This window comes from Talpa europaea (genome assembly GCF_964194135.1).
Source record: "Talpa europaea genome assembly, chromosome: 12".
Classification (NCBI taxonomy): domain Eukaryota; kingdom Metazoa; phylum Chordata; class Mammalia; order Eulipotyphla; family Talpidae; genus Talpa; species Talpa europaea.
The window spans coordinates 4,239,606-4,251,153 of NC_140079.1; the positions used below are offsets into that span (position 1 = coordinate 4,239,606).

At 43.9% G+C, this 11,548-nt stretch overlaps 1 protein-coding gene across 1 annotated transcript; it reads right to left on the reverse strand.

The window, feature by feature from the left end:
• Positions 1-248: 248 nt before the first annotated feature.
• On the reverse strand, positions 249-1,163 carry LOC311180621 (olfactory receptor 7A5-like; the record flags this gene model as incomplete). Its single annotated transcript, XM_084248537.1, has 1 exon — positions 249-1,163. The coding sequence occupies exon 1, from the start codon at positions 1,086-1,088 to the stop codon at positions 249-251; it is 840 nt and encodes a 279-aa protein (XP_084104663.1). The 5' UTR covers positions 1,089-1,163.
• Positions 1,164-11,548: the final 10,385 nt, after the last annotated feature.

The window sequence follows — 11,548 nt, forward strand, 5'->3', positions numbered from 1 at the left end:
AATCTTTAAAAAAAAAGAAAATGGCAGGCAGAATATGTTTTTTGAATACTTCCCAGCATTCAAGCCAGTTAAATAAAATTTAGGAAATATCAAAAAAATATTAATAAAATATGATAAAACTGATGTCAAACTGTGTACATAAGCAAAGCACAGATTATCTCTGACTGACTGTGGACAGGATCATGACTTAGTCCATGGACTGTGAGCCCTGCTGCTCCCGACCAGACAATCTGAGGAAGCGGCCCCCGTCACGTTGGGGTTGCTCTGCAGCTGAAGAGTCTCCCCAGGGCCTGCTTTATGTCCTTGTTTCTGAGACTGTAGATGAAGGGGTTCAGCATGGGGGTGACCACCGTGTACATCACTGAGGCTGTTGCACTGTCCCTGGAGTTGTGGGTAGCAGCAGAGCTGAGGTACACGCCGAGCAACGTCCCGTAGAACAGGGAGACCACGGAGAGGTGAGACCCACAAGTGGAGAAGGCTTTGTACCTGCTGCTCGCTGAGGAGATTTTCAAAACAGAGGACACAATCTTAGAGTAAGAGAAAAGGATGCTACCGAGAGGAATGGCCCCCAGAATCCCCGCTGCTAAATACATCACCAGCTCATTGAGGAAGGTGTCAGAACAGGCAAGCTGGATCACCTGTCCCAGGTCACAGAAGAAGTGAGGGATTTGCAGCTGTGAGCAAAAGGACAATCGCAAAACCATTAAGCTGTGTAACAGAGAATGCAGAAGACTTAACTCCCAGGATGCAAGGAGCAGGAGGCCGCAGAACTGGGGGTTCATGATGACCATGTAGTGCAAGGGATGGCAGATGGCCACAAACCGGTCATAGGCCATGGCTGTCAGGAGGAAGGTGTCCACTCCTGCATAAAATGTGAAGAAAAACACCTGGCTGAGACAGCCCGCGTAGGTTATGGCTTTGTTCTGCGTCTGGATGTTCAGCAGCATCTTGGGGACGGTGGTGGAGGTGAAGCCGATGTCGGCCAAGGACAGGTTGGCGAGGAAGAAGTACATGGGGGTGTGCAGGTGGGGGTCCGTGACGATGGCCAGGATGATGAGGAGATTCCCAGTGACCGTGACCAAGTACATGGCCAAGAATGCCCAGAAGAGGAGGGGCTGCAGCGAGGCCTCTTCTGAGAGCCCCAGGAGGGTGAACGCTGTGGCGTGGGTTTGGTTTCCTGGCGCCAGGTCGCTGGTGAGCCTGGGGGATGGAGACAGAAGTGATGTCAACTTAACCACAGCAGAGCAATCAAGACCTGAGTTTAAATGAGGTGATTTTATTTGTCTTTATTAAAAGATTCATCCATTTGTGCACGCAATAATTGGGGCACAGTTCAGAGTTACGATGTGTGAGAGGACTTACCAGAGACAGAGTGGGGAATAGAACAGGCAGATCGACAGAAATATACTGCTAAGGGGCCAGAGGGCAAGACAGGATAGGTCTGCCATGTGGTGTGGGTAGCTTCCTGGCCAGGGGTCGAACTCATGCTGTAGTGGCTGCGGTGCAACTGCAGAGAGTTTCATAGGTTGCGTCCCAACCCCCTGTGCCACCAGGGAGGCCCTGGTGTGATTTTATTTTAAATACATTCAGTTAATAAATTTCATGTTATAGAGCTAGTGCCTGTTCCCTGAAATTTGCAAGGCTTAATGACCCACCTTCTCTTGACGCTGAAAATAATTAGCCAGTTGTACATCTAATGCAAACATTTTTCACAGTCAAAATTTTCTTTGAAACTATTGTGTGATTTTCTTTTAAATACGTTGGACCAATTATCCAAATATTGTTGGAATCATGGAGAGAAAGCAGTGAGTCTGACTCTGAAAAATTTTAGCCCTAGGGCCTGCCTGATGGCCTAGAGGTTGAGACTCTTTGCTACCACCGGGACTGCCTGAGTTTGATCCACAGCCAGGGACCTCACCCACATGGCACTGCAGACCTCATCAGTGTGTTGGAGTAGATCTGCCTGTCTTCCTCCCCACTCTGTGGTCTCGCTAAATCAATTTTCATAGGGCGATTATTATTGTTAAGTAAAATAATGCAATTGGATGAAGAGGTGGAATCTAGAGGAAACTTGTATAATCACTTCTGATTAGGAGGCTTTGAACAAAAACATCTGAAGGCAGCGAGAAATATCTATGAAGGACATGTCATGTGGCCACCATATATCCATGAGACGATCATTTGGGTTTGGGGAAATAGCCGGAAAAACATGTCACTACAGGAATGGTCCAAGCATCGTTACAGAACACAGAAGTAGGGGTGTGATGGGAGGGGACGCTCTAGATTGAGGGTGAGATTAGAGAGTTAGCAGGAGGCCCCGTAATCCTGCTCTCTTGTGAAGTTCCTGTGCATGACATTGTACCTTTGCTGATCTACTAGTGGGTAGACTGTGTTACCTATGATGCGCCTAAGTGTGACTATTACGTACTACATGTTTAAATTACCCATAATTTATTTCCTCCCTAAACTACAATTTATTTCCATCACATTTTATCTAGATTCTGTATGTTTGATTGTAGAAGACAGCTTCAACTTGGGATCAGTGTCTCCTCTGTCTTCTCTTTACCTGCAATAAGGGTTACTTCCCTTATTTCAGCCACACACACACTTTCTGATCCACATTAGGGCATATTGTCCTGTGCATTGAGCAGAGCTGACAGTTAGAAATCACTGAGGACAAGGAAAATGGGAAGTGTTGTACTTTTCAAGGAATCAGGTCTCCAGAGTTGTTGTAAAGTAAGCTGTTATTTCCTCTGCATTTTAAGACACTGAGGATCTAAAAATAAAGAACCTGCTGTTGTCTCCTTATTTATTATTCACTTAAAATTTAACTGAGGTAGTACTGGGGAACCCCCTCCAGGTGTTGGCACCATAGTGCACCCACACCACCTCCCCCATATTCCACCACCGCAGACCATTGTTCTTCCCCTTCCCCAGGCTCCCCCCTTTGTGTCTCAGCTCTGTCGTCAGCTGTCAAGCGTTAGTTTTCAACAGTCTTAATCTTTCAATTTAGTTGTTTTCTGTTCCACATACTGGTCACACCACTGGATAGTTAATGTTCTCGTGACGTATTTCAGTTAGCATCATGATACCAAGCTCCCTCCATGTTGTCAAAATGGCATCAGTTTATCTGTGTGATTGCTGAGTATATTCCACGGTGTGTATGTTCTACAGCTTCTTGATCTACATATTAGGATGTTTCAGCAATAATAAATAGTGCTGCAATAAATAAGGGAGTACAAATTGTTTTCAAATGAGTTTTTTGAATTTTTTGAACAGATGCCTGAGAGTGGAATATCTGGGTCCAATGGCAGATCCATGTTTACTGTGTGGGACGCGTCCTCACTGCTGTCTGTGAGGGCTGGACCAGGCTGCGCTCCCACCCGCGGCGAGTGTGGCCCACTGCCCTGCATGTAAACAGCATCCCGTCAGGGTCAGTTCCTTTGAACCGTCTGCTTCTTGGCAGGCCCCAGTTACCCTCAACTCTGACTGGACTAAGCTGATTGGGAGATAAATTAATAGATTAATGAGTACAAATACTGTTTAATATTAGAATCATCAGGGTCTTTATTTAGAAGTTTGGTGATGTTTCTGTGACCAGAAATCTGCCATAGGAAATTCGAAATTCTTGCGTATATTGACTAATTTGTAATACAGTTGCTTTTGCTATATGTCATTTCAGTTAAAGTTGCAGTTTCCAAGAATCTATCCATGAAATTAAGTGAGAAATTGATGTATTCACTATATTCTGACGCACCACCCTGACTCAGTTTAGTTGGCAATCGGTACATGAATACATATTTCATGAGCTATATAAAGAATATGGTCTCACAAATAATAATGACAAGTTGAGAAGAAAGACAGGAAAATGCTAAACTAGTTGTGGAGAAACGGAAGAGGAATTTTCATATCCTGAGACTCACCTCCATTAGGGGGTCAGACCTTATTTTATGTGCATGAGGTAGATTGGACTCAGTAAAGCACGTAAGGAAAGTTAGAGTGCATTGTCTGAACACACCGTGGAAGCTCATTTACAGTTCTCTTTTTTCAGTTGTGTGTACGCGTGTATGTGTGCATGTTGTTTCTGTGTGTGTTTGCGGGTGGGTAAGCTTCATCACAGAGTAAAGGCAGGTCTGACTTTAGGCCACAGTAAGAAGAATCTGGCATCCATTGCATACAGGGGAGATGTATTTGAAAGGTCAGTTCTTGCCAATGAGGGAGAGACCATGTGAGTGAGGCCCCAACTGAAGGGCCAGGCTGGGTGAAGAACAGTTCCTTGGACACCAGGGCCCCCAGGCCGACGGACCCGCTGTCACTCCACTCTCCTGTGATGGGGTTGACAGTGGGCTCCTGATCTGAGTGTTGTTTTTATACCTGTTCCCCCTTATGTGACCACACACTGTGACATGATGCAGAGTGAGAGAAATTGTCCTTCCTCTGGTTTTTGTTTTGTGAAATTGATTCTATGTTTTCCTTGGGCTTTAGGTTTTGATCTCTCTTTGACACAGATAAAGTGGTCCTTGTTTTGCTCCTGGTCCAACAAGCAGTGGCCTCCCCAGACAATATGCCTTAAAATCCTGCTTGTGCCCCAACAGTCTGTCCCTTTCCTCCGTGTTGTTTATTCCTGAGACCATCATATCCCACATGCGCTATTCCTTGTGCTCAACCCTCTCTAGCATAACGTAACATCCACATGAGCAGGGACTGCAGCTAGTTTGCTCACTTTTGTGACTTCATCATATAGAAACTATGTCAAGAAATTGTAATCCATACACTAAATGGAATAATGGGAAATATAAAGCCTGGTTCAATGTTGTGGGATCAACTTGAATGCATGAAGCAGAGTGAAGTACAAATCTAAGCTTTGTGAAGAATAGGTATAAGAAGAACTTAATTACATCCACGTGGTTCTCTAAAAAAGTAAATTTGCAAAGATTGACAATGCAAAATAGGAAATCACAATTTCCCAAAGCAATGAAAAATGTACATCGAAAGCTGTCATGTCATGTCGACTTAAACAACATGGATTCCAGTATGGTTGTGGGAGAGATGGCTGTTGTCATTTGAATACAGAAGAATGTGACCCAGGAGAGGGGAAGGTGGAGGCTGTTTTTAGGAACAAATTGGCTGCCCATAGTTCCTTTGTCTCTCTTGAAAGCAGAACTTTTCAGTTTATGAAGCACCACGTGTGGCTTCCTGATTTTCATGTCACAAGGAAGTCATTGCCTATGCAAATACCAGAGAGTGCCTAAATATGTGTTTTCTAGAGGAGACATCTAGATGGTCAGCAAACACATGAGGGGGTGCTCAGGATCACTCACCAGGGAAATGCAAATCTAAACCAGGGGCTGTCACCTGACAGCTGCTGACAAGGCTCCCAGGGACATCAGCACTGGGGTGGGGCACAGAGAACCTTGGGGTGCTATCAGTGGGCTAATACAGTGCTGCAGCCATGGTGTAAAAGAGAAGAGAGGTGCCTCAAATTAGCAAAGTTGGGCTCCCCAGTGATGTGTTCATACATGTACAAAGGGAATGAAAACAGGACATTGAAAAACTATCCACACCATGTTGTTTATTGAGCCAAAATTTAGAAATAACCTACAAGTCCATCAGTGGATGAATAAAGATAATAAAATGTGTACACGTATAGATATAAAATATATACGGGCTCTCTCTCTCTCTCTCTATATATATATATATATGTGTGTATATATATATATATATATATGCACACACACACACACAGATACATACATCGTGTGTGATTACTTGTGTGTCCAAATAAATATACATGGATTATGTGAAACAATAATGTGTAATACACACACAGGATATTGTGTTGTTATAATAAATTCTGTATGATAAAATAGCAAATAATATCTAGTCAAGATAAAGAAGGACACCCTCACTCTTTCGACAACACAAGCAAATAAAAACATTTTGCTGTGTGACAGAAGTCTGAGATCTACAAATACTGGTTATCACTTACATGTGCAGTCCTAAAACAGAGACTTAAATTTTTACGTGGACTGGAGTGGGGAATTTGGAAGAGGTTGTTTGAGGATACACACTCAAAGCTGTTGGATGAAAAAGGTTCTGGAAATGTACTGTACAGTGACATAGTCAACAGTACTTTCTTATAAACGTCAAAGTTGTTGAGATTATTTCTTAATCATTTTGTGACAAAAAGAAACATGAATTGCAGGTAGTGCTGGAGGTGTTAGCTAGTGCTACGGTGATAATCATATTGCTGTGTATATATATATATATATATATATATATATATATATCTCAAATCAACATGTTTTCTCCAACTTACACACTGTTTCATGTCAATGAAATCTCAATGAAAATACAAAGGATGAAATCCCGAAAGTCAGGACACATAGTCATGAGGAAAAACAGATGTAACATACGAACAAAATGTGTACAATAGGTTATTGCTTATAAGAGGGTAAGAAAACTGCCTATGTTTAAAATGTATCATTGGAAACAATAGGATCTGCAGAAGGCCGCAGAAAGTTGACAACTTTCAAACATTTTGCCCAACAATCTATACATATGTGGGAGCATTAAGTGAAAAATGCCCATTTTGAAAAACTCCAATTCTGTTTGAATATTTCAGACAAATCAGAATAAAAATCAAGGCTCTGTAAGTAAAAAATCTGTCAGAAGGAGCACAGTTTATAATAGATAAAATCAAAAATCTAAGAAGCAAAACTGTGCCGATTCTCCAGTAATATTGTGGTTGCAAAGTGAAACTCTTTAGATCCCCCAACAGACATTAAATAAAGGTATGACTCGTGCGCTCCTAATATGAGGGAGGCTCCTCAGCTGCTCCGTGAGGTAACCTGCCCCCATTAGTCTGGATCCTTCTAATACAGATCACCTGCTCCTAACCCCATCCTAAAAATGAGACCCTATTTTCAGTGCCTGCCCCATCACATTTAATACTTTATTTTCCCTCTACCTTAACTCCAAACCTTCTTGGCTCTGTCCTAACTTTGCTGGAACCATTCAAGCCCCCCACTCCCCCTGCAGTCTCATCCAAACAGAATTTCCTTCCTTTCTCTTCACTGTCAGCAACATCTCTGTATTGTTGAGAGCAGTGGACAGTTTTGAGTCACAAATTAAGTAAATTAATGATAAATTGATGAGTCAGTCAAGCAAGAGAACAAGGGAACCTCTTGTCCCTGGGCCTGGTTTGATCTCTGTGGCCTGAGGCAGAACTTCTCAGTTTGCATTTTCCCTGGATCTGTCCCAAGTGCCTGCTGGGCTCTGAGACTCACCTGGGTGGGGGCTGTGAGGGGGGCTTCTCCATGTAGCGTCTGAGTCCCTCCTGGATGCTTGAGGATGGATCTGGGCTGTGTCACAGACAGGATCTCAGGAGGGCGCCAAGGGCTGGTCCCTGGGCAGAGGTCGGGCTCCACAGACAGGAATCATGTCCTCTCCGGTCCCGGGCTGGACAGTCTGAGGGACTGAGAGAGACAGGGTATTTACTGCTCCCTACGTGTTCATTAGCCACAACTCACTCTCCTTGTTCCAGTCTCTGAGCTCATGATTTCCCTGTGGACACTGGACTGGACAAAAGCAAAGTTTCTTAATGATTCTCTGATCCCAAGAGACTAGATTAGATGTCAAGTGAATCCAGCTGTTGTTTCTCCTTTTTCATGAATTCCCCCATATTCCAGAGCTGTAGCTACCCAGCACCCTATTCTCACTCTGTGCCTGAGGAGCCTGTGTGGACTTGATGTCCTGGATCATCAAGGCACAAATGTGGTGGGGGCTCAGACCCCCCCAATGTGTCTAATAGTGCTATTCCTCTCTCATAAAGCAGAGAACCGAGTTCCTCTAGATAAAACCCTAGAAAACACACTTTGTGTGTTCATGGCACCTTTGCAAAAACAAGTAGGAATTTCTTTTTTACTATTTATTGTGCTGTGACTGCAGCAGCCTTATGTTTGAGTCTCCTGAAGGAAACACTGTGTTCCTAACCTGCTAAACATTCAGGTCCTTAGAGTGAAGATGTTTTAACTGCCCCACTCGCTCTGAATCCTGTGCACCACCTTGGCCCCCCAAAGATTAGGCTCATGTCCTGCTTAGAGCACAGGGAAGTGCTAACACACATGCCACGCCACTGCCCCATGGAGCGTTGCCCATAAAAGTCCACTCCTGATACCAGGCGTCACCATCCTCACAGGTCACTGTCCTCATCCCGAGCAGCAGTTGGCTCAGCAACCTCTATATCGTGCCCGGACTTCACTGGTAAACCAGGGTCTGTGATAGCACCAGTGAGGCAGGAGGAGGCATGACAACCAACTCCAAGTGAGGGTCTCCGTTGGTTTTGGAGCAGCCAGAGGAAGGGCTTGTAATGACCTGTGAGGGATTCGTCTCAGTACTGAAAATTCTTTTGGAAGGCAATAGATTTTCCTTCACTTTCTTGTCCTTAATGTCTACTTTGTTGCCACACAACACAGTAGGATGTTTTCACACACCCCGTGTCAGGTCTCTATTGCAAGATAGACACATTCTTGGAAAAAACTCAGTGTCAAATCAGACAATCTGTTGGCACATGGGCTTGGAGTAACAGCCTCTCTCCGTCCACCAGGTGTCTCCTAACCGCTGGGCACCTCACATTGAACATGGCACGTCTCAGGGGGTGTGGAACAGGAGAGGATGGGCCTCAACACCCCACATTTCTTGTGTATCTTTAATTGTCAGAATTAGGTTGTGCAAATATGTCCTCCCTTTAGTCGGCTGTCTTAGTGTTGTAGTGATGTTTTCTTGTACTGGACAGAAGCATTTTGGTTGATATAGTCCCAGTTATTTATATTCTCCTTTGTTTCCCTTGCTGCTGGACTGAATCCACAAACACATCTGAAATTTATATTCCAGAGTGTGTTAACCAAGTTTTCTTCTATATGTTGTATGCTTTGCGTCTTACATCAAGGACTTTTATTCATTTTGAATTGATTTTTGTGTGTTTGGAGATGGAGTCATCTAGTTTCATCCTTTTTTTTTTGTTTTTTTTTTTTCTTTTTGGGACCCTCGCAGGCGACCGGGGAACGAACCGGCGCTACAGATGCTGTGGGCAGCCTCTCAGCCCAGTGCTCAAACACTGCGCCACCAGGGCAGGCCCTAGTTTCATTGTTTTGCATGAATGTCCAGTTTTCCCAATGCCATTAACTGTAGAAGCTCCTTTCACCAGTTTGTATTTTTGACTCCCAATTTGTAGCCTAATTGTTCCTATAAGTCTGGTTTATTTCAGGGTCTTGATTCCATCCCATTGGTCTCAGCATCTGTTATCGTTCCCAACCATTTTAATTATCCATTATAGTTTTAGTTATTGTAGTTTTATAGTATAGTTGGAAGTCTAGTTTGTATTAGTTTTTCCTTTTTTGTCAAAGTTGCTTTGCTATTCAGGGAAGTTTGTGGTTCCACATGATGTCAGGAATGTATTTTCAGGCAGAGCCCAGATGGCTTCATAATGGATCCCAGAGCAGACAAAAGGACGGTGGGACAGAGAACACAGCACTGCACTGCACAGTATCAAGCAGACTTGCAGCATTGGCAACGCGGGTCCCTCAGTGGACCACAGGGCTGGTGGCTATGGTGGTCATTGCCTGTGGCCATTGCCTGTGTAATGGGCACACTACCCACTTAGGTGCCTCCTTCATACCCAGGCCCACTGAGTCCAGACATTACACAGTGTGGACTAGACCGAGTTCCAGTCACCAGGAGTCTCAATCCACGGCAGGAAAAAATATAGGCAGGTGGGGACGGAAGTTCCGACAACTGAAGACCAATTGAAGCTTGCTGTGGACAGAGGGAGGAGGTGGAGGTGACAAAGTTCACTTCTCAACAAACTGAGACAAAATTTAAGTCCCAGACCCCCCAGTGCCCACCTCAGCCAATTAAACTAGAAGAGAAACAATCAAACTAACCCCCAGCACCCCAGGTATGGCACCTGGAAATGAGGTTACATACTTGGAAACCAAGGAACATCTGAGCACAGGAAGGAAAAACAGTAGCAGAACAGAAGTTCTGGCTCATAAATACAGGAGAGAGAAGCAGAGGAGTCTCGGTGACGTGGAGCAACAACATTGAATACACCTGTGAGTTATGGGAGGTGACTCAGGGCAGACACGCAGCTGCGGGACCTTAGAGAGAAGATAAAGAACCAGAGTCTTCACCAAGAGATGCACAACATTAAAGGAACACAAGAGTCTCTGAATGTAAATCAACAAAAATATAAAAAATGTTTTATACAGAATTCAGCTGGCAGGCATGATAACTTCAGAAACAGAGGATCAAGTGTATAAATCACCCAGTTAGGAAATCAGAGACAAGTAAGACATAGATAGAGGGAACAATAAGGAAACGCTACAAACAGTGTCAGACACAGTGAGGAGTGGAAGCATGAGGACAGGGGATCACCCAGAAGATGAAGGAGGAGGAGGAGGGACGCCTTTCAAAAAATCATAGCTGAGAATTTACCAAACCTAAAGAATGAAATAAGCATGAATGTCCAGAAGCAGAGATGACACCCGGATTGCAAAGTGAAAATGTCCTCCACCTGACACCCCACCGGTAAACTATAAAAATTCAGAAAAACAGACACCAATTTAGAGGAAGCCTGACAAAAAGTGAATTTGCAAAGGCGCCCAACTTAGACTTTCATCAGATTTTGCCCCCGTCACTCTCCAGGAAAGGAGAGGAAGGAAGAGCTAAATAATCCTAAATACAAGAACTTCCCACCAAGAACACTCTGTGCTGCAACATTATTCAATTATGAACGTGAATAAAAGCTTCCCCAGACAGAGAAGCCCATGGCGTGAATCACTGTCAGATCTGCCAGCCTGACAATAAACGCTGCCCAGAGTTCTTCTACAAGGAAGAAAAAAATGGGGCGGGGAGAGGAAGGATTAGGGTCAAAATCAGGAGGGAGCTGCAATTGTACCGGGAATATAACCAAAGTGGAAAATGCACACATTGTGCAAAAATGAAAAATGATGTAAGAATTATATTAAAAAAAAAAAGAAAGAAAGAAATGACACAAAGCCCTGCACAAAATGACAAGAACAGGAGTCTTATGGGTCAAAAACCAATCACCCAAAGGAAGGAAGAAAGGGACAGAAGTGAGGGGCAGCTGAGCATTACCTCTTGGCTCTCATGGATGCTGTGACGTGACAAGGTTTTTCCGCTCGTAATTATGAGTGGTTTGTTTTGACCTGATAGAGTTCTACATATTTTCCCTCCATTTCTTTCCTTTATTTTGTAAGTACCTAGTTTCCGGTCTCAAACATTTTACTAAAGAAAAATTCACACAGATTATGATGTTCTTAATACTGAGCCCAGGAGAATGACCAGTTAAGAACAATGAAGGAAATATAGAAAATGTACTTATAACATATAATAAACTAATGTCAAACTGTGTACATAAGACAAAGCACATTATCTCTGACTGACTGAGGACAGGATCATGACTCAGTCCATGGACTGTGAGCCCTGCTGCTCCCGACCAGACAATCTGAGGAAGCGGCCCCCG